This window comes from Scyliorhinus torazame, chromosome 8, assembly GCF_047496885.1.
Source record: "Scyliorhinus torazame isolate Kashiwa2021f chromosome 8, sScyTor2.1, whole genome shotgun sequence".
Lineage (NCBI taxonomy): Eukaryota > Metazoa > Chordata > Chondrichthyes > Carcharhiniformes > Scyliorhinidae > Scyliorhinus > Scyliorhinus torazame.
Window position 1 is genome coordinate 77,449,562 of NC_092714.1, and position 23,301 is coordinate 77,472,862.

A 23,301-nucleotide genomic window follows, 5' to 3' on the forward strand; every position below is an offset into this window, starting at 1 on the left:
GCAGAATACGCTCTGGGTGGGGGCTTCAATGTCCATCATCAAGAGTGACTCGGTAGTACCATCACAGACCGGGCTGGCCAGGTCCTAAAGGACATAGCTGCTAGACTGGGACTGCAGCTGGTGGTGAGGGAACCAACAAGAGGGAAAAACATACTTGACCTCATCTTCACCAAATTGCTTGCTGCAGATGCTTCTGTCCATGACAGTATCGGCAGAAGTGACCACCGCACAGTCCATGACATCAAGGCAGCAATTGACCGAGTATGGTATCATGGAGCCCTAGCTAAACTGGAGTCAATGGGAATCAGGGGAAAAACTCTCCGCTGGTTGGAGTCATACCTGGCACAAACGAAGATGGTTGTGGTGGTTGGAGGTCAATCATGACAGCTCCAGGACATCAGAGCAGGAGTTCCTCGGGGTAGTGTCCTAGGCCCAACCATCTTTAGCTGCTTCATCAATGACCTCCCTTCCATCAAAAGGTCAGAATTGGGGATGTTTGCGGATGACTGCTCAATGTTCAGCACCATTCGCGACTCTTCAGATAATGAAGCAGTCATGTCCGAATGCAGCAAGACCTGGACAATATCCAGGCTTGGGCTGACAAGTGGCAAGTTACATTCGCGCCACACAAATGGTAGATAGACAATGACCATCTCCTACAGGAGAGGATCTAGCCATCGCCCTTGATATTCAATGGCATTACCATCACTGAATCCTCCACAGTCAACCTCCTGGGGGTTACCATTGATCAGAAACTGATTATTACTACTGTGGAACCAGGACAGGTCAAAGACTAGGAATCCTTTTTTAATAAATTTAGAATAGACAATTCTCTTTTTCCCTATTAAGGGGCAATTTAGCGTGGTCAATTCACCTACCAGGCACATATTTGGGCTGTGGGGGTGAGACCCCCACACACACAATGAGAATATGCAAACTCCACATGGACAGTGACCCAGGGCCGTGTTTGAACCCAGATCATCACGCCGTGAGGCAGCAGTGCTAACCACTGCGCCACCGCCGCCCAGAGGCTAGGAATCCTGCAGTGAATAATTCACCTCCTGACCTTCCAAAGCCTGTCCACCATCTACAAGGCACAAGTCAAGAGTGTAATTGAATACTCTCCACTTGCCTGGATAAGTGCAGCTCCACCAACACTCAAGAAGCTCGACATCATCCAGGACAAAGCAGCCCGCTTGATTGCTCCTCCTTCCACAAACATTCAAACCATCCACCACCAACAAACAGTGGCAGCCTTGTGCACCATCTATAAGATGCACTGCAGGAACTCACCAAGATTCCTTAGACAGCACCTTCCAAATCCACGACCCCTACCATCTAGAAGGACAAGAGCGGCAGATATCTACCACCTGGAGATTCCCCACCATCTGGAGATTCCCCTCCAAGTCATTCACCGCCCTGACTTGGAAATATATCACCATTCCTTCACTGTCGCTGGGGCAACATCCAGGAACCCCCTCCCTAACAGCACAGAGGGTGCACCTACACCTCAAGGACTGCAGCAGTTCAAGAAGGCAGCTCACCACCACTATCTGAAGGGCAACTGGGGATGGGCAATACATGCTGGCATAACCAGCGACCCCCACATCCCGTAATGTTAAAATAGTTGATTCTGGAGGTGACAAAGGCATGGATGAAGGCTGAGGCAGTGTGGAGATCTGCAAAATTATGAAGGTGGAAATAGACACTCTTGATGATAGAGAGGATATGCAGCCAGGAGTTCAGGTCAGAGCCCAATAGGGCACCAAGGCTGAGAACAATCAAGTTCAGCCTGAGAATGTGATCAGGCAGGGGAGAGGAATTTGGTGCCTTGGGGACAGTGTTTTTGCAGGGTTGAGAGAAGTGGTGGTCAGCATATAGGACAGAAATGGGAGGGATTCTTGCAGGCTCCAGATGTAATCAGATCCCTGAAAGTTGCCACCCAGGTTGATAGGGTTGTGAAGAAGGCCTATGGAGTGTTGGCCTTTATTGGTAGAGGGATTGAGTTCCGGAGTCGGGAGGTCATGTTGCAGCTGTACAGAACTCTGGTATGGCCGCATTTGGAGTATTGCGTACAGTTCTGGTCACCGCATTATAGGAAGGACGTGGAGGCTTTGGAGCGGGTGCAGAGGAGATTTACCAGGATGTTGCCTGGTATGGAGGGAAAATCTTATGAGGAAAGGCTGATGGACTTGAGGTTGTTTTCGTTGGAGAGAAGAAGGTTAAGAGGAGACTTAATAGAGGCATACAAAATGATCAGGGGGTTGGATAGGGTGGACAGTGAGAGCCTTTTCCCGCGGATGGATATGGCTGGCACGAGGGGACATAACTTTAAACTGAGGGATAATAGATATAGGACAGAGGTCAGAGGTAGGTTCTTTACGCAAAGAGTAGTGAGGCCGTGGAATGCCCTACCTGCTACAGTAGTGAACTCGCCAACATTGAGGGCATTTAAAAGTTTATTGGATAAACATATGGATGATAATGGCATAGTGTAGGTTAGATGGCTTTTGTTTCGGTGCAACATCGTGGGCCGAAGGGCCTGTACTGCGCTGTATTGTTCTATGTTCTATGTAATAGAGTGCAGGAAAAGAAACAATTACAAATGAACATTTGCAGATCATTTGCAAAGCCGCATGGGTATAAATCAATACTCCGTCCCTTCAACTTAACTCTCAAGTTCATAAATATTTATATTTGGACATTTTTTCTAATTCTTCCTCTAGCCACACTTCTGGACTCTCTGAATAGGATTGTTAAACTATTTCTATATTGTGGTAAGTTTTCGGAGATTGCACATTCTCCACATGCCTGCGTGGACCTCACTCCCGTAACCCAAAAATATGTGCAGGGTAGGTGGATTGGCCATGCTAAATTGTCCCCTAAATGGAGAAACATAATTGGGTACTCTAAATTTATATTTTAAAAATTTTGGTAAGTTTAGTAGTAGATCCAAGACCACTAGGAATTAAGTTGGAACTGTCCAAACTGCAGCATCCAAAAGAAAGAAAACTGTCACACTGGATTGCAGCCCAGGACCCACAGGTGAACTTACGATAACATCCTTCCACTGTGCTATCCAGAAACCACCCCTCCACAAATAAAAACATGGATTTTATCATCCATTTTTTTGTAATATAAATTTAGAGTACCGAATTTATTTATTCCAATTAAGGGGCAATTTAGCATGGCCAATCCATCTATCCTGCACATCTTTGGGTTGTGGGGGTGAAACCCACACGAACACTGGGAGAATGTGCAAACTCCACACGGACAGTAATGCAGTGCCAGGATCAAACCTCGGCGCCATGAGGCAGCAGTGCTAACTACTGTGCCACCATGCTGCCCTCATCATCCAATTTTGGTGCCACATTAATGAGTTTGTAGACTAGTCAGTTTAAAGGAAGAAAGAACCATGACAGCAAGTCGCAGCAGTTGAAACATAAGCTGGTAGTGAGGGTTATGAAAATGAAATCTTTTAACAAAAGAATTTGCAGCAAAGATACTTCATGACAGAGATGATTTGTAAGAGGTAAACTTAATTCATATAGCTCACTGTTTTTGTATGCCGCCTCTGGTTCACTCTCTCTTCCTTTTTGTCTGTTTCTGTACTTTTTATTTAAACTCACATTTCATGTTTATTTTCTTGCATCCTTTCTGATTTTTACATAGCTCCCAAGGTGGTGCAAAAAGCTACCTGTAAGTATTTGCATTAGCCAGGGATGTATGTATGATTTTGTTTTAGCTGTAGCAAATAGTGATGCTGTTGTTTTCATTGGAAAAAAAGGTTAGCTTTTCTTCCAATTGATCTAGGTCAGAATGTGAGCACAAGCTACTTTTTTCCTGCTTCCTCTCTAATCCTTTTATTTATTTGATCAAATTATCAGCAAAAAAGTCAACACATATCACTGATGACATCAATCAAGATGCAAAGAGATTGTAGATTGTAGTATAGATTGTACTTACAAACATACAAATTAGGAACAGGAGCAGGCCATTTGGCCCCTCGAGCTTGCTCCACCACTTAATCAGATCATGCTGATCTGATTATAACTTCAACTCCACATTCCCACCTACCCCATTCCTCTCACCCCCTTGACTTAGCAAGAGTCTATCTACCTCTGCCTTCAAAATGTTCAAAGACTCTGCATCCCTTTTGAAGAAGAGAGTTTCATAGACTCTCAACCCTGCAAGAGCAAACATTTCTCCTTATCGCAATCTTAATAAAGCGACCTCTTTTTTTTTTTTAAACAGTGACCCCCAGTTCTAGATTCTCTTACAAAAGGAAACATCCTCTCCACATCCACCCTGTCACTATTTTTCAGGATTTTATATGTTTCAATCAAGATGCCTGTTACTCTTCTAAACTCCAGTGGATACAAGCTTAGCCTGTCTAACCATTCCTGAAAAGACAACATGCCCATTCCTGATACCAGTTGAGTAAACTTTCTCTGAACCGCTTCCAATGCAGTTAAACCTTCCTTAAATAAGGTGACCAATATTGTGCACAGTGCTCCAGATGTGGTTTCACCAACACCCTGTATAACTGATCGTGAATCTCTGTTTGAATATTGCTGAAAAAAAGATGTGTTGCTGAAGCTTTCTGTTTTGCATTCATCAGAGCAAACGCAAGAATGCCAAATTTCAAATGATCACAACAATTTATACCACAGGAAAAAAGGGTGTTGATTGGTTGGCAAGTCAACTCTGGCCAAGGCATTACCATGGCGATCTTATAATCTTCTGTTTAATACTTGAAAACATTTTTTTTGATCAAACCGTATGTTCCATGTCCAGTTAATAACATATATACTATTTCAGTATTTAGCATTGCTTATCAAACAGAATCCAGAAAAAAAAATGTATGATCTTAGGTGGGAAAATATTGGGTGGTTTGGTAAAGAAATCCTTTATGAAACACTTAATGTTGTGTCTCCAGCGTAAAGCACAAAATTGAATTAAGCAATTTGCATTTTTAAGCCAAGTTTTGTTGGCTGATTCTGCTTTGCCAGTTTCACACAAGAATGTTACAAACAAACAAAGAACAAAGAAACGTACAGCACAGGAACAGGGCCTTCGGCCCTCCAAGCCCGTGCCGACCATGCTGCCCGACTAAACTACAATCTTCTACACTTCCTGGGTCCGTATCCCTCTATTCCCATCCTATTCATGTATTGTCAAGATGCCCCTTAAATGTCACTATGAAATAAAAGCTTGCATTTATGTAACACATTTAATGTAGAAAAAAAGTTTGAGCCACTTTAAAAGCATAAAGAAAATAGATGTAAAATCAAAGAGATTTGATTTGGAGGAGTTTAGTGGAAGAGGTGTGCTTTAAAGGAAAAGAAGGAGGTGGATACTGAGGAATTTGGAGAGATTGCCAGCAAATGGAGCGTAGGAAGCTGAAGGCTGGTTGAGTAAAGGGAAGTAGGATCCACAAGATGCTGAAAAGAGAAGAACCAAGTGGACCGTTAAACAGTTACACTGGGGAGGTGGTGACATAGTGGTATTGTCATTGGACGAGTAATCCATTGAGGGGGGAACTTATTGAAACTTACAGGATACGGAGAGGCCTAGATAGAGTGGATGTGGAGAGGATGTTTCTAGTAATGTTTCCACTAGTAGGAAAAAGTAGAACCCGCGAGTACAGCCTCAGACTGAAGTGACGATTCTTTAAAGCTGAGCTGAGGAGGAATTTCTTCAGCCAGAGGATGGTGAATCTGTGAACTCTTTGCCGCGGAAGGCTGTGGAGGCCAAATCACTGAGTGCCTTTAAGACTGAGATAGATAGGTTCTTGATTAATAAGGGGATCAGTGGTTATGGGAATAAGGCAAGAGAATGGGGATGAGAAACCTATCACAATGATTGAATGGTGGAGCAGACTTGATGGGCCGAGTAGCTTAATTCTGCTGCTATGTCTTATGGACCCAGGGAAATGCTTTGGGGATCCAGGTTCAAATCCCACCATGGCAGATGGTGGGGTTTGAATTCAATTTTTAAAAATCTGGAATCAAAAGTCTAATGATGACCATGAAACCTTTATCGATTGTCATATAAACCCATCTGGTTCACTAATGACCTTTAGGAAACAAAATCTGTCCTTATCTGGTCTGGCCTACATGTGACTCTTAAATGCCCTCTGAAATAACCTAGCAAGCCACTTTGTTGTATTAAACTGCTACAAAGTCAATAAAAAAGAATTAAACCTGACAGACCACCTGACATCAACCTTGGCACCAGAAATTACAACGGCAAACCCAGCCCTGTCTATCTGCAAAGTTATCCTTCCTAGCTTCTGGGGGCTTGTGCCAAAATTGGGAGAGCTGCCTCATAAACTAGTGAAGCAACAGTCTGACATTGGCATAGTCACAGAATTGTACCTTACAGATAATGTCCCAGACACCAACATCATCGTCCAACCAGCAAAACAGACCCAACAGAGGTGGCAGCACAGCGGTATGCAGTCGGGAGGGAGTTGCCCTGGGAGTCCTCAACATCGACTCTGGTCCCCATGAAGTCTCCTGGCGTCAGGTGAAAAGTAGACAAGACAATCTCCTGCTGATTACCCCGTACTGTCTCCCCTCAGCTGATGAATCAGTAATCCTCCATGTTGAACACCATTTAGAGGAAGCAAGTGGCAAGGGTGCATAATGTACTCAGCAGGGAACTCCATGTCCATCACCCAGAGTGGCTCGGTAGCACCACTACCGAGTCCTAAAGGATATAACTTGCTGAATTGGGTCTGCGGCAGGTGGTGAGGGAACCAACAAGAGGGAAAAATATACTTGACTTCATCGCACCAACCTGCCTGCACAGATGCATCTGTCCATGATAGTATTAGTACAAATGACCATTGCACAGTCCTCGTGGAGAAGGTCCCATCTTCACATTGAGGATACATTCCATTGTGTTATACAGCACTACCATTGTGCTAAATGGGTAGGCATTGGACAGATCTAGCAACGCAAGTTTGAGCATCCATGAGGCCCTGTGGGCCATCAACAGCAGCAGAATTGTACTCGACCACAATCTGTAACCTCATGGTGTAGCATGTCCCCCATGATACCATTACCACCAAGCCAGGCAATCAACCCTGGTTCAAGGAAGAGTGTAGAAGGGCATGCCAGGAGCAACACCAGGTGGAATCAACCTGCTGAAACTACAACACAGGATTACTTGCAACCAAACAACATGAGTAGCAAGTAATGGCCAGAGCTAAGTAATTCAACAACCAACAGATCAGATCTAAGCTCCACAGTCATGCCACACCCAGTCGTGAATGGTGATGGACAGTTAAACAACTCACTGGAGGAGGAGGCTCCACAAATATCCCCATCCTCAGTGATAGGGGAGCCCAGCACATCAGTGCAAAAGATAAAGCAACAATCGTCAATCAGAAGTGCCGTGAATGACCCATCTTGATTAATAAGGGGATATGGGATTATGGGGAGAAGGCAGGAGAATGGGGATGAGAAAAATATCGGCCATGATTGAATGGCGGAACAGACTCTATGGGCCGAGTGGCCTAATTCTGCTCCTATGTCTTATGGTCTTATCACAGCCTCGTCCTGAGGTTTACAGCATCACAGATGCCAGTCTTCAGCAAATTCGATTAATTCCACAAAATGATAGAATTGTAGAATCCCTACAGTGTAGGAGGAGGCCATTCGTCCCATCGAGTATGCGCCAACCCTTCGAAAGAATATTCTACCCAGGTCCACTCCTCACCCACCCCGCTTTATCCCCGTAACCTAATCTGCACATCCCTGGACACCAAGGGGTAATTTAGCATGGTTAATCAACCTATATTGGACTGTGGGAGGAAACCAGAGCACCCCAGGTAAACCCATGCAGACACTGGGAGATACTGCAAAGACTATGGGCCCTGACAATATTTCAACAATAGTACTGAATACATGTGCTCCAGAACTTGCCACGCCCCACTGGCCTCTAACTAGCGATGTGGAAAATTGCACAAGTATGTCCTGTGCACAAGGCTTCCAGTGGCGACTTGTAGGTGGAGGTCGCACATTAGGTGGCTCCCACTGGAGCTTTCGCTTTTTGGCCCCTTTCACCCAGTTTTAGGGGGAGATTTTATATGAACAGTCTCCAGTAAAGTTGTGGTAATCAGAGGATGTCGAAAACCCAACGGAAGAATACGGGAAGCCTGAGAGCTTGAGTTCACTGAGGAGTGCTGTGGGAGGAATGATGGTGGAGCAAGCTCGCCATGTGGGGCTGCACCCATTACTGTGGACATGCTGGCTGAGATGATGGTGGTGGAGTTTGAGCGACAGTTTGCCAAGCGTTTTGATCAGCGTGGGAAAGGGATGATGGGACCGCTCAAACAGTTGGTGGACAATACGGTGGCCCCGATAAAGGAGGCTCATGGAAAGACATCGACAGCGCTGCGGGAGCAGGGAGGGGTGTTGAAGGGGGTGGAGGAGGCATTGTCGCGGCACAATGACCAACTCGTCTTAATGGGAGAGGAGCTGCAGAAGGTGGAGGAAAGTAATAAAGGGCTGCGAGCCAATGTGATGGAGAACAAGTCACGGTGGCAGAATCTTCAGAACATGGAACTGTCTGAGGGGTTGGAGGGCCGGAGGCTAACAAAGAGAACAAAGAAATGTACAGCACAGGAACAGGCCCTTCGGCCGTCCAAGCCTGTGCCGACCATGCTGCCCGTCTAAACTAAAATCTCCTGCACTTCCTGGGTCTGCATCCCTCTATTCCCATCCTCTTCATGTATTTGTGAAGAAGCCCCTTAAATTCACGATCGTCCCTGCTTCCACCACCACCTCCGGCAGCGAGTTCCAGGCACCCATTACACTCTGTGTAAAAAAAACTTGCCTCGTACATCTCCTCTAAATCTTGCCCCTTGCACCTTAAACCTATGCCCCCTAGTAATTGACCCCTCTACCCTGGGAAAAAGCCTCTGACTATCCACTCTGTCTATGCCCCTCATAATTTTGTAGACCTCTATCAGGTCGCCCCTCAACCTCCGTTGTTCCAGTGAGAACAAATGGAGTTTATTCAACCTCTCCTCATGGCTAATGCCCTCCATACCAGGCAACATCCTGGTAAATCTCTTCTGCACTCCCTCTAAAGCCTCCACATCCTTCTGGTCGTGTGACGACCAGAATTGAACACTATATTCCAAGTGTGGTCTAACTAAGGTTCAATACAGAATCTTAGACGGAGTATCTTTCAGAGATGTTTAGCAAGTTGTTGGGGGAGGAGGGGAACACCTCCCTCTTTGAGTTGGATAAGGCCTCATCGGTCCGGTTGAAGCCAAAGGCGAGTGTCCACCAAGAATCTGTTTTCACAGCTATCCGATGAAGGAGGAAGTCTTGAGATCGGCCAAGTAGAATCGGGAGGTGAGGTGGGAAGGCAGTGGTATTCATATATATATACCAGGACATCACGGTGGAGCTGGCAAGATGACAGGAGGCGGCTTTAACAGGGCAAAGGTGGCACTTTATGTGTGATTCGGTATGGTCTACCCGACGAGGTTGCGAGTCATGCATAACTCCAGGTACTAGTACTTTGAGATGGCAGAGGTATTCGTGAGGGCTGAATGATTGGGACTGAAATGAGTTTGGACTTTGTTTTCTCATGTTGTGGTTGGGAGATGTTGGTTTGGGTCTGTGGGATAATGTATTGGGGAGGGGGGGGTTCTTTCACTCTTGTTTAGGGTATTATCATGTTTGGATGGGGTGTGGGGGGGGGCGGTTTCTGTTGCTCTTTGTATCAGGTTTGCGGGGGGAGAGGACTCTGGTGCGGGCAACCTCGCTAGCACACTTAAATTGACTGATGAACGGGAGCGAGGTGGGGGAGAGGGGCCGAAGTCGGCCGAGCCTGTGTGGACAGGTTTCAATGGGCCTTGGAGGTGTGAATGGAGGGGGGATGGGGAGTATGCAGAGAGGAGTGGTTTCGAGAGGAAGTGATTGGGGGGTTTCTAGGGAGAGGGGGGGAGGGGGGGGGGGGAGGGATAACCAACTGACAGTCACTAGGGGTAGGGCTTGGTCTCATTTTTGGGGCGAGGCAAGGGGCAGTGGTCATGGCAGATGAGGGGGGTGGTGAGAGACCCCAGTCCGATTGATAATGTGGAACGTGTGGAGGTTGGGTGGACCGGTGAAGCAGGCAAGAGGCTTAATGTATTTGCAGAGCTTGAGAGCCGATGTGGTGCTGTTGAGGGTGAAGGACCAAGTTAAGCTTCGGAAGGGTTGGGCGAGTCATGTATTCCACTCAGACTTTGATAGCAGGGCCTGGGGGGTAGCGGTACTAATGGGTAAGAGAGTTAGGTTTCAGATGGAGATGGTGGTGGCAGAACAGAGGGACAAATATGTTTTGGTAATGGGTGCTTTGGAGGGGAGGTTAGCGTGTATGCCCCATATTGGGATGACGTAGGGTTTACAAAGAGGATTTTGGTGGCCATACTAAGTCTGGACACGCATCAGTTAATTTTAGGTGGGGATTTAAATACAGTGCTGCATCCACAGATGGATCGATCTAAGTCACACTTGTTGACACCTTCAATGGTGGGGAAGGTGTTGGCAGCTTTTATGAAGGAGATGGGGGGAGCGGTCATATGGCGGTTCGTACATTCAGGGGGCAAAGAATATTCCTTTTTTTGGCCGGTGCATAATGTTTACTCGAAGATTGACATCTTTATTATGGGAAGGTTGTTGTTGAGGATGAGGAAAGCGGAATAATTGGCGATTGTCATTTTCGATTATGCTCCACATTTGGTGGATGTGGTCCTGGATATGAGGCCTGCACAGAGGCCGGTGTGGAGGTTGGATGTGGGGCTGCTTGTGGATCTGTTTTTTTGTGTGAGGATGGCAAAGGTGATTGATGATTATGTGGGGTTTAATAAGAATGGGGAGATCTCACTATCGATGGTTTGGGAGGTGTGCAGGCGGTGGTAAGGGACGTGATTATCTCGTATAAGGTGCAGGTGGATAGGGAGGCAAGAGAGCAGCGGTAGAAGCTGGTGGATGAAATCTTGGAAGTTGATGGGAAGTATGTGGAGCACCCACTCCAGAGCTTTTTTAAAAATAAATTTAGAGTACTCAAATCATTTTTTCTAATTAAGGAGCAATTTAGGGTGGCCAATCCACCTACCCTGCACATCTTTGGGTTGTGGGGGCGAAACCCAGGCAAACACGGGGAGAACTGCAAACTCCACACGGACAGTGACCCAGAGCCGGGATCGAACCTGGGACCTCGGTGCAGTGAGGCAGCAATGCTAACCACTGCGCCACCGTGCTGCCCTCAGAGCTTTTGATTGGTAGAAATGAACTGCAGATGTGGTTTGACCTTTTGTCGACAGGGAAAGCGGTATGCCAGTTGAGGCGTGCCAAGGGTGTTGTGTACGAGCACGGGGAGGCGGCCAGTCACTTGCTGGCGGGACAACTTCGCCGGCAGGCGGCCTCACGAGAGATTGTTTAGGTCTGGGTTGGGGCAAAGGGGCTGGTGATGGCACTGGAACAAGTGAACAAGGCATTTGAGAAATTTTACATAAGTTTGTATAGGGCAGAGCCTCCAGGGGATGAGTCCAATATGAGGGAGTTCTTGGGGGGGGGGGGGGGGGGGGTGCTGGAGTATCCTAAAGTAGGAGAGGAGGAGAAGGCAGGGTTGGAGGAGCCAGTGGGGATTGGGGAGGTTCGGACAGCGATAGGGGAAAAGCAAACTGGTAAAGAACCAGGGGTGGATGGGTTCCCAGTGGAATTCTACAAGAGGTTTTTGGATAGGCTGGTTCCGCTGTTGGTGGAGATGTTTGAAGACGTGGTGTTAAAGGGGCGCTCCCGGAGACAATGGGACAGGCATCTATTTCGTTGTTGTTAAAAAGGAGTAAGGGCCCAGTGGAGTGTGGGTCATATTGGCCTTATCTCTATTGAATGTGCATTCCAAGATTCTTGCCAAAGTGTTGACACTGAAGTTGGAGGAGTCCATAGGTGATTGGGGAGGTGCAGACAGGGTTTGTAAAGGGTAGGCAGTGTCCTTGAATGTGCGGCGCTTGTTAAGTGTGGTTTCTCCCCATCAGAAGGTGGGGAGCTGGAGGGGATGGTGGCACTGGGTGCAGGGAAGGCATTTGATTGAGTAGAGTGGAGTTATTTGTTTGCGGTGTCAAAATGGTTTAGGATTGGGCCTAAGTTTGTGGCGTGGGTCAAATTGTTATATAAGGAACCGATGCGAGAGTTTGCACAAGTGAGGTGAATTCAGGATATTTTCAACTGCTTAGGGGAAGGAGACAGAGGTGACCTATGTCCCCCCTTTTGTTTGTGCTGGCGATAGAGCCCTTGGCCATTGCACTGAGATGCTCGGATAAGTGGAGGGGAATAGTGAGGGATGGGGTGAGCATAAGGTGTCCCTGTATGCTGATGACCTTTTGCTGTATATTTCTAACCCGGGTCCCACTGTGGGGGATATAATGGGGTTGCTCAGGCGATTTGAGGCTTTTTCAGGATCTAAACTGAAATAGGAGAAGAGCGAGTGCTTTTTGCTTTCTCCTCCGTGGGCGGGAGCTGTCCTGGGGGGATTGCCGTTTTGTGTGGCGACTACTCTTTTCAGGTACCTGAGGGTGCAGGTGGCTCAGGACTGGGCCCAGCTCTGGCATTTGAATTTTACAAGCCTGGTGGGTAGAAAATACTGCAGTTTTATTGAGGTAGGACAGCTTGCCCCTGTCATTGGAAGGCCGGGTGCAGGCAGTAAAGTTGAATATCCTGCCGCAGTTTTTAGTTTCATTCCAGTGCTTGCTGGTCTTTTTGGCGAAGGGGGTGGAAAGGTTGATTTTGTCGTTTGTATGGGCGGGTGCAGTGGTGAGGATTCGGAAAACGGTGCTTCAGAGTAGGCAACAGTTGGGGGGCTTGGCTCCTCCGAATCTGTGTATTTTTATTGGGCAGCGAACACCGAGAAGATGGAGGGCTGGGGTAGGGAGCTGGAAACAAGGTGGGTGAGGATGTAGTCAGGCTCTTGTAGGGGGTCGGATTTGCGGGCGATGGCAAATGCACCGCTCCCATTTGCCCCTGGAAAATATTCAGGTAGTCCAGTGGTGGTAGCCACGCTGAAGATGTGGAGGCAATTTCAGCAGCATCTTAAGTTGGGGGCAGGATCGAAGCTGATGCCGGTACGGGAGAATCATGTGTTTGAGCCAACAAGACTGGATGCTAGGTTTCAGGGGTGGGAGGGTGGGGGGTGATGGAAATAAAGGACCTATTTTTGGAAAGGCTGTTTGTGAGTTTGAAAGAATTGACAGAGAAGTGTGGGATTCCGCAGGGCAGGCCTTTAGATAGATGCAGGTGTGGGACTTTGCAAAAAAGGTTCTCCCGACGTTTCCGGTGACCCCTCCCTCCTCGTTGTTGGAGAGGATGTTGTCGCTAATGAGGTTTGAAAGGGGGGAGGTCATCTTGGCAATATATGGGAAGATTTTGGAGGAGGATATGGTGTCACTGGAAGGGATTAAGGCCAAGTGGGAGGAGGAGCTGGGTTTGGCATTGGAGGAGGGGTTTTGGTGAGGTGTTGCAGAGGGTGAATGCCTCAACCTCATGTGCAAGACTTAGGTTAATACAGTTAATTGTGGTGCACAGGACACACCTGATGAGGTTGAAGATGAGCCAGTTGTTTAAGGGGGTGGAGGACATTTGCGAATGGTGTAGAGGTCTGGCCAACCATGTTCTGGTCCTGTCTGAAGTTGGAGAAATTTTGGGCATTATTTTTCAGCACCATGCATTTGGATTTGGGGCCATACTTGGGGTGCCAGACTTGCCGGACCGCAGACGGGAGCAGAGCCCTCCACCCAGGACCTCAGGTTGGCCTGGGGACCTGACAAAGTTCCTCTATTTGGAGAATGTTAAGTTTACCTTGAGGGGGGAGATTGAGTGGTTCCACAAATGGTGGGGTCTCTTTATTCTTCATTTTAAAGAGTTGGTTACCATCAGTTGCTAGGGGAGGGGGTGGATTTGGCAGGGGTTAGAGATGGGGACGCAATATTTTTTTTTAATACGTATATCCTGTGCACAAAAACAGGACATATCCAACACGATCAATTACTGCCCCATCCATCTACTATCGATCATCAGCAAAGTGATGGAAGAAATCATTGCAATGTTATCAAGCAATTATTACAGTAATAACCGACTCACTGATGCTTCGTTTGGGTTATGCCAAGGTTACTCAGTTCCTCGCCTCATTGCAGCCTTGGTTCAAAAATGGACAGAAGAGCTGAATTCCAGAGGTGTTGTGAAAGTGGCTTGGGCTGCCAGGTGACAAGTAACATTCACACCATCAAATGACCTAGGCAATGATCATTTCCAACTAGGGAGAATCTGACTATCGTCCCTTGATATTCAGTGGCACTACCATTGCTGAATCCTCGAGTATCAACATCTTGGGAGTTAACATTGACCAGAAACTGAACTGGACTAAACATACAAATACTGTGGCTGCAAGAGTAGGTCAGAGGCGATGAATCCTGTGGCGAGTAACTCACCTCCTGACTTCCTAAAGCCTGTCCACGATCTACAAGGCACAAGGCAGGAGTTTAATGGAAGACTTTCCCCTTGTCTGGATGAGCGCAGCTCCCCCAACACCAAAGAAACTTGACACAGTGGTTAGCACAGCTGCCTCACAGCACCAGGGACCTGGGTTCAATTCCAGCTTTGGGTGACTGTCTGTGTGGAGTTTGTGCATTCTCCGCGTTTCTGCGTGGGTTTCCTCCGGGTGCTCCAGTTTCCTGCCACAGTTCAAAGATATGCAAGTTAGATGGATTGGCCATCCTAAAATTGCCCCTTAGTGTCCAAAAAAAAAAGCTAGGTGGAGTTACTGGATTAAGGGGATATGATGGTGGTATGGGCCTAGGTAGGGTGCTCCTTTGGAGTGTCGGTGCAGATTCAATGAGCCGAATGGCCTCCTTCTGCACTGTAAGGATTCTATGACCATCCAGGACAAAGCAGCCCACTTGATTGCTACCCCTTCCACAAACATTCACTCCCTCCACCACCAACGGACAGTGTAGATGCACTGTAGGAACTCACCAGGCATCCTTAGCAGCTTCCACACCCACGACAGCTGCCATCTAGTAGGACAAGGGCAGCAGATGCATGGTAACGTCACCACTGGAAGCTCCCCTCCAGTCACTCACCATCCTGCCTTGGAAATCTACTGACATTTGTTCACTGTCACTGGGTCAAAATCCTGGAATTCCCTCCCTAACAGCACTGTGGGTGTACTTGCACCGCTGCAGCAGTTCAAGAAGGTAACTCACCGCCATCTACTCAAGGATAATTAGGGATGGGCAATAAATGGCGGCCTAGCCAGTGACACCCACATCCCGACAATGGATGGATTTAAAGACAATGATACAAATGTTACATTTCATGCACTGGGAAACAAACATTCATTATATGTCAGTAATATGGGCTGATGGATGATCAGGACATGTGTCAGCAGAATTTTGGAAAATGTTTAATTAATAGAACGTGGTGGATAGGAGGCCGGTAGGGAAAAACATGGATAAATGCATCCATATGGAGGGCACAAAACTTCTCTCAACCTGCTAATATTTCATGAGTTCACCAGATAATATTCATATGCTATTCTTCCTCTGATAAATCTTTGTGCTGTCCTCCATTTATAGATAAAGAAACTGTCGTATGAGAGCTTTCCCGCAACCTGCCCCAATCCTGGACAAAACTAAATCACTTTGATAATTGCGGATTAATCAAGGAAAGCCCGCACAGATTTGTTAAAGGCAACTTGTTATTTAACTAACTTGTTCTGAATTTTCTCATGAGGTAACAGAGAGGGTTCAGTATTCTTTATTCTTTCATGAGATGGGAGGATGACACTGGCAAGGCCAGCGTTTGTTGCCCATCCCCAGTTGCCCTTGAACTGAGTGGCTAGATCATGTCAGAGGGCAGTTAAGAGTCAATCACATTGCTGTGGATCTGGAGTCACATGTCGGTAGGTAAAGATGGCAGATTTCATTTCCTATATGATATTAGTGAACCAGATAGGTTTTTACAACAATCGATGATGTTTTCACGATTACTATTACTGAGACTAGCTTTCAATTCCAGATTTAAATTCCACCAACTGCCATGGTGGGAATCGAACCCGTGTCCCACAGGAAATTAGCCTTCATCTCTGGAATACTGGTCCAGACCTTACCACTATGCCACCATCTTCCTTTGAAGTGGTATATGAAAGGCATTTGAAAAGGGGCCCCATAACAGGCTTGTCAGCAAAGTTAAAGCCTATGGAGTAAAAGGGACAGTGTATGGGAAGTTGGCTGAGTGACAGTAAACTGTGCAGTTGTGCATAGTTGTTTTAGACAGGAGAAGGTGCACAGTGGCATTTCCAAAGTATTAGAAGTTGGATCGCTGGTTTTCTTAATCTATAATAATGAGAAAAGGAGAATGGTAACAAACAGGCTGGTAGAATATGTGAACACATGGAAGGATGAGTAGAATCAATATAAGATAAAGGATACAATTCTAAAAGGGAGGTGCAAGAGCAGAGGGGCCTGTAGGTATATGGGTATAAATCATTGAAGGTGACAGGTTGAGGAAGCCGTTTATAAATCATATGGAATTATTGCAGCATAGCGTACAAACGCATGGAAGTTATGATGACTATGATTCAACCTCAACTGGAGTATTGTTTCCAATTCTGGGTATCACATTTTAGGAAGGATATAAAGGCGCAGTAAAATGGCTGCAGAGACGATTTACAAGAAAGGTTGCAGGGAAAAGGGGTGAGTTATGTTGATAGATTGAAGCTCGGGCTGTTCACCAAGGAGAAGGGAAGGTTGGGGAGATTTGGTAGAAGAGGTCAAATTCATGAGGATTCTGGGCAGAAAGAGTTGAAAACCAGAGGATACTGATTTAAGGTGATGGCAACATGACGAGAAACATGTTTGTGCCACGTGGTTAGGATCTGGAATGCACTGTATGTGTCATGGAGGCAGATTAAAATGTGGTTTCAAAAAGTAATTATCTGAAAGGGAAAAATGTTCAGAGCTATGGGAACAGGATGGGGGCATGAAACTGGTTGAATTGTTCTTACTGAGAAACGCACAGTTGCGAAAGGCTGAATGTTGCAGCTGTATAGAGCCTTAGTTAGGCCACACTTGGAGTATAGTGTTCAATTCTGGTCGCCACACTACCAGAAGGATGTGGAGGCTTTGGAAAGGGTGCAGAAGAGATTTACCAGGATGTTAGCTATGAGGAGCAGTTGAATAAACTCGGTTTGTTCTCACTGGAACAACGGAGGTTGAGGGGCGACCTGATAGAGGTCTACAAAATTATGAGGGGCATAGACAGAGTGGATAGTCAGAGGCTTTTTCCCAGGGTAGAGGGGTCAATTACTAGGGGCATAGGTTTAAGGTGCGAGGAGCAAGGTTTAGAGGAGATATACGAGGCAAGTTTTTTACACAGAGGATGGTGGGTGCCTGGAACTCGCTACTGGAGGAGGTGGTGGAAGCAGGGACGATAGTGACATTTAAGGGGCATCTTGACAAATACATGAATAGGATGGGAATAGAGGGATACGGACCCAGGAAGTGTAGAAGATTTTAGTTCAGACAGGCAGCATGGTCGGCACAGGCTTGGAGGGCCGAAGGGCCTGTTCCTGTGCTGTACTTTTCTTTGTTCTTTGTTGGTCTCCTCTGTGCTGTAATTATTCTATGGTTCTATGATACTGTAGTTTGGTTTACTCCTATATATCAGAATTAATATGGAAATACTTGGGTACAGCGACTTTCCTGTCTTGTCTGCAATATTGCTGTGGCAAACTATCCCTCAGACATGAGATCCCAAAGTCTGAATGTGGACAGTAAATGTTATTCAAAACGAGGCAATTGATCTGGGCCAGACAGGGTTTTATTGCTTTTTCAGGCTTAATCCAGTGAACGCCGTAATCCGCACATATACTGTCCTTTATAATACATTGCATTTGATTAATTATCTATTAACCAGCTTAGTTCTTCATGCTAAAGCTGATTAGCAAACCACTCAAAACCACAAGCATAATGAGCACATGATTTGCATTGAGTTGTCATTTATCGAGATGAAGTCTTGGAGCATAGCCCACCTAACTTTCGCCTTGAGGAAAACAAATACTAAAGAACCACTGTGGCTCAGGTGTACCCCTGCCTCTGAGCCAGAATTCTCTGGGTTCAAGTCCCACTCCAGGACCTGTTGGCCATGGAAAAACCCAGCTGCTGGTGCAGGCAAGCCAGTGTGTTTTGGTGTTAGTCCCCAACCCGGATAAACAGGGTGGGTAAGCTGCAGGAAGGGCATCCGGCTGTAAAAGAATCCATTACATCCAAAAATTATGGTTGATATGGAGAGTGATCAATCAGTATTGTGACAACCCCCTGCAACATGAAAAAAAAAGCTGAAAGAGAAAGAAGACAACAAATAAAATATTTCACCGACTTTCCTTCTATATGCCTGATTCAATCAAAGTATATATGACCTCAATGTTGATTAAAATTGCAGAAAACAATTCAATTCTGATTGATACTTGGGCCTCTTTTAGACGGAAATGCTTTCTTTGTTCAGTACATCATGGCAAGTGTGCAGTTCTGTGTGTAACCTGACAAGCAGTTTGCTTGTTCAAGTGGCATTATATTCCTCCAACTTACCAATTGGTTGATAAATACAACCAAAAATGGTGCAAAACACCATTGTTTTATAATATGATCAACAATGAACAAATACTTGAAATACAGTGAAACTCATATGCGTTGATCTGACAACACTGCTGCTGCAAGAAAACAAATGCCAGTTTGTCCCTGACTCAGCCAGTGCTGGTTCAACCAAGCTTACCAAACGCAAATCTGTTTAGTATATCTTTATCCATTGTGTTTAGTAAAATTCCACTTTACTCCGAAGAGGGAGAAGATAAACTGAGGGTAAACTAACAAGTAATATATAAGCGGGCAGCAAGATCGTCTTTAAATATATAAAATATATAAAAAGAAAGAGAGAGGCCAAAGTGAACATAAGCCACTTAAAAGAATGAGACTGGGAAAATAATATTGGAGAACCAGGAAATGGCAGGGGAGTTACCAACAAATACTTTGTGTCAATCTTCACGGTCAAAGACACTAATACCATTCCAAAAATAAATAATCAAGGGGCAGAAGTGGGGGATGAAATAAATACAATAACAATCACGAAGGAAAAAGTACTAGGGAAACTAATGGGTCTAAAGGCAGATAGGTCCCCTGGACCTGATAGGTTGCTACCCAGGATATTAAAGGAAGTAACTACAGAGATACTGGATGCATTGGTAGTAATTTTCCAAGAATCCTTAAATTGGAAAAGTGCCAATGTAACATATTTATTCAAAAATGAAGGGAGACAAAAAGCAAGTAACCATGGGCCAGTTAGCTCAACTTCTGTCATTGGTAAAATGTTAGAGTCCATTATAAAGAATGGAATAGCAGAGCATTTAGAAATGCATAATATAATCAAGCAGAGTCAGCACGGCTTCATGAAAGGAAAATTGTGCTAAAACTATACATGGTACTGGTTAGACCACACCTAGAATACTGTGAACATTTTTGATCCGCTTATCTAAGGAAAGGTACACTGGCATTGGGGGCAGTCCAGGGAAGGTTCACTACATTGATCTTGCGTAAGGAGGGATTTTCTAATGAGGAGAGGTGGAGTAGATTGGACCTGTACTCATTGGAATTTAGAAGAATCAGAGGTGACCTTATTGAGACATATAAGATTCTTGTGGAATTGTCGAGGTAGATGCTGAGAAGAAAGTCTAGGGCCCAGAGGGGTGTCCATTTAAGACAGAGATGAGGGGGCATTTCTTCTCTGAAGGTAGGGAATTGTTTACCGCACAGTTCTAGAGTCTGGGTTGTTAAGTATGCTCCAGGCCGAGATAGACAGATATTTAATCTGTAAGGGAATCAAGGGTTATGGGGATAAGGCGGGAAAGTGGAGTTGAGGATTATATCAGATCCGCCATGTTCTCCTTGAATAGGCCGAGTGGCCTACTTCTGTTTCTATGTCCTATGGTCTTATAAATGTGGTCTTTATAATTTAATATGTTTTTCTATTCCTCAGGATGAATCTCTTCAGCGCCTGCAAAAGGAATCAGAAATTCTACAGAAAACATATGCACACTACTTTGATCTAACCATAATCAACAATGAAATAGATGAGACCATCAGGCACCTGGAAGAAGCCATTGAACTTGTGTGTACTACACCACAGTGGGTTCCTGTATCCTGGGTATATTAAGGACTAGACAGAAAAACATGAACTTTATCATTCCCTAACACCACCCTGACGTTAGACTTTGTAAATGACCTTGCATCAAGTCTTGCCCTTATAGACAGACTAGGATTAGTGTGCCCTAAATTTTTTTGACTATTGTCATGTCCTACTTGATGGATGGAAAGAGAAAAATTACCAAACACATACAGTGACAGTGTCCCTTTTTAAAGCTTGTGAGGGTTGTACTTGTTATAAAAAATCAGATCTACATATGCCTTCCGATCAATACACAAAGGTTCCAGGTGGCTCTGTAAAATTTATTTGAATGCTTGTTTTCACTGAATAAATCTCGCAAACCTACCCAATTTCTTAGGCAAATGTTTTTCAAATATTATGAATCTATTTAATTTGACTGTACAAATAGTGCAGTCCAACTTCCTTGCTGGCTATTTGAAACTTAATTTAACTTTTATGATGAAGCATTAAAATGTAGAATATACAGCTTTTGAAGTCCCCAAATAACAATCAAGAAGTCAATGGCACAAGAGTTAATAGATATTTTGAGTCTGCAAAGTTAAAGGTGCAGTAAGAACATAACGTAGGTTTGATTATTTTTTTTACGTAGGCCAGTCAAAGCCAGTAAAGGGATACCGTCATTTGCAATTTAAAAATGTACAAACATTTTAGGAACTTGGATCAGGTTTTACTGCATGTGGACAGTTACAAGCATTCATGCTGTTGGTGTATCTGTGTTGGAAACTGTATTCTACAGCAACGTACATTCCATTTGTTGGAACAATTACCCAAGGGAATTATTATTCAAAAAACTGTAAACCTATGCACATCCCTTGCATTGTGGGCAAGTTTATAAATGACTGATTTTTAACCATGTAGTGAAATGTGTTTGTACTTTGTTGCAATTTAATTTGTTCTAAGGGGGAAAATTACGAGTTTTGCCATTTCAAATATGTGTCGTCTTTGAATATAAATATTTTAATTATGTTCCATCTGGAAAAAATGGTTTAATTTTTATCATTGAAGTAAATGTATTAAAAATGCACAAATTTTACTAAAGAGATAGTGTGCAAAAAAGAAACAATTTGTGGTCAGATATAAGCAGTTCAGCTCACATCACTACTTCATTCAAACTGGCCTGCAATGCTTCTGAAAATGACAAACACAGCAACTGCAATTGGGCATTTTATTCAAAAATAATTGTTCCTTTTATGTGGTCAGTTTTTTTTATTTTTTTATTATTCCCTAATTGTCTTTCTACAAGCTTATATTGAACTCCACCTAACCTAGCTATGTAAAATTGAACAGGCTGCAAATAATGACCTTCAGCAAAGCTGCCTAAGACATTGTGTTTCAATTACAGGGCTGTAAGTTCTATACTCTTGTAACTGGTCAATGTTAAGACCAGTATGGTGCTGGCTGTACAGTACTGAACAGTACCTCTGATCATGTAATATAAAAATGAAAATACTGTGGAAAAATGTAAACGGAAATGAAGCACAACTTCACAACTGGAATTTATTGAGCATTTTCATATTTTCTGGAAGGTCCATTCAGACAAAGAGAAATGGTATTTTATAAAACTGTTCCCACCAGGATTTTAGAGCACAGAAGAATGCGTTGTTTGCCTTAAGACATTTTGTAACTTAATTCCTGCTTTCTTTGATGTAATATCATTCCTAACAGTATTGAAAGGATATTTAGATATCTGTTATACATTTCAAAAAGTGCATATTGTTCAATATTGCATAAATGCCGTGGATGCTTTGATGAAACGCAATTGGCCATGGAAATCTGTATTAAAGGACAACTGGTACAGTTGAGATTCTTGAATAATTTAAAATATAGATCAATTATAATGGGAACATTTTTTTAAAATCATGAATACTTTAATTGTTTTTTTCAATCTAAATACAAACTGAATAATTTTATAGTTTGTGCTTAATATGTTCAACTTCAAACACAAACTAAAACAGTTTGATTTTACTAATATTAATTAATCAAATGTTAATTGAAGACAATTATGTTTTTATCTTAATTCAGATGTCATAGTTAATTGTTTAGAAACATGGAGTCATTGATTTTCGTACCACAAGAAAATGGATGAATCTCCTAGAAAGGCAGAAATATCATCCATCATAATGAAATGTAGTTGGGAATAATACATACAATATTTCAGGTAAATTAGGGGTGCACCCTTTATTTATACTATAAAAGCACGCAATTTAAAACTTAATTTGTGTGTAAGCAGATGGAGTTGTTCATATGCCATTGATAATGTGCACACTAACTACCAGATAAATAGCGTATTTTACAAATTTTGTAAATACATGCTCTTCTCTGTCTGGAGGCAAATGGGACGTCTGCAATGTAAACTTTTCAGTATCTGCATGCTTCATTACTGCCTAAAGGGAAGCACGTTCGGTGCTGTGCAAGCTGGCTGATGTCCATTTCTTTTTGCCTTCCCCAAGATGGAATTTATTACTTTTGCACATCAGTCTATATGAAAATTAACAGAACGACCAACCCTGGAAAAAGTTTTTCATGGATACATCTACAACCGATATGAGTTGAAAGCGAAACCGCATCCAGACCAAAATCATCCAGTTACTTTTTTTGGTAGTGCGACCAAAAACCTACTTAACACTGTGAAGCTAATATTTTTTTTAATTCTGTCTGTTGGTAATTAGCAAAGTTCTGCAAGAGAATGTCCTATTTCCCTACTATTTAGAAATGATTTGGGAACAATTCTTTCATATGCAAACTGTGTACCTACTGTCAACCTTGATTCAGTGGTATACTCACCTTTGAGTCAGAAAATCATAGGTTCAGGCTGCTCTTCATATTGATACTTAAATGTCATACTGGAACAGTGCTGCTATGGCTGAGATGCCATCTTTCAGATGAGACATTAAATTACCCTCACTGTTGAACATGGTACCATTTGAAGAAGAACAATGGTGTATTCTTTCAATTCTAGCCAATGTCTATCCCTCAAAATAACATTACAAAATTGTTTGCCTGGTCATTTATCCACTTTGTA

The 23,301-nt window shown here is 44.2% G+C and overlaps 1 protein-coding gene across 12 annotated transcripts in view; it reads left to right on the plus strand.

Annotated features, from left to right (window-relative positions):
• Positions 1–22,079, plus strand: part of caska (calcium/calmodulin-dependent serine protein kinase a) — a 783,320-nt gene extending 761,241 nt beyond the window's left edge. For all 12 annotated transcript variants that reach the window (XM_072513849.1, XM_072513855.1, XM_072513858.1 and 9 more), the window contains one exon: positions 20,091–22,079. In XM_072513849.1, the coding sequence (XP_072369950.1) occupies positions 20,091–20,267 (177 nt within the window). In that variant the 3' untranslated portion in view covers positions 20,268–22,079. The remainder of the gene's footprint in view (positions 1–20,090) is intronic.
• Positions 22,080–23,301: the final 1,222 nt, after the last annotated feature.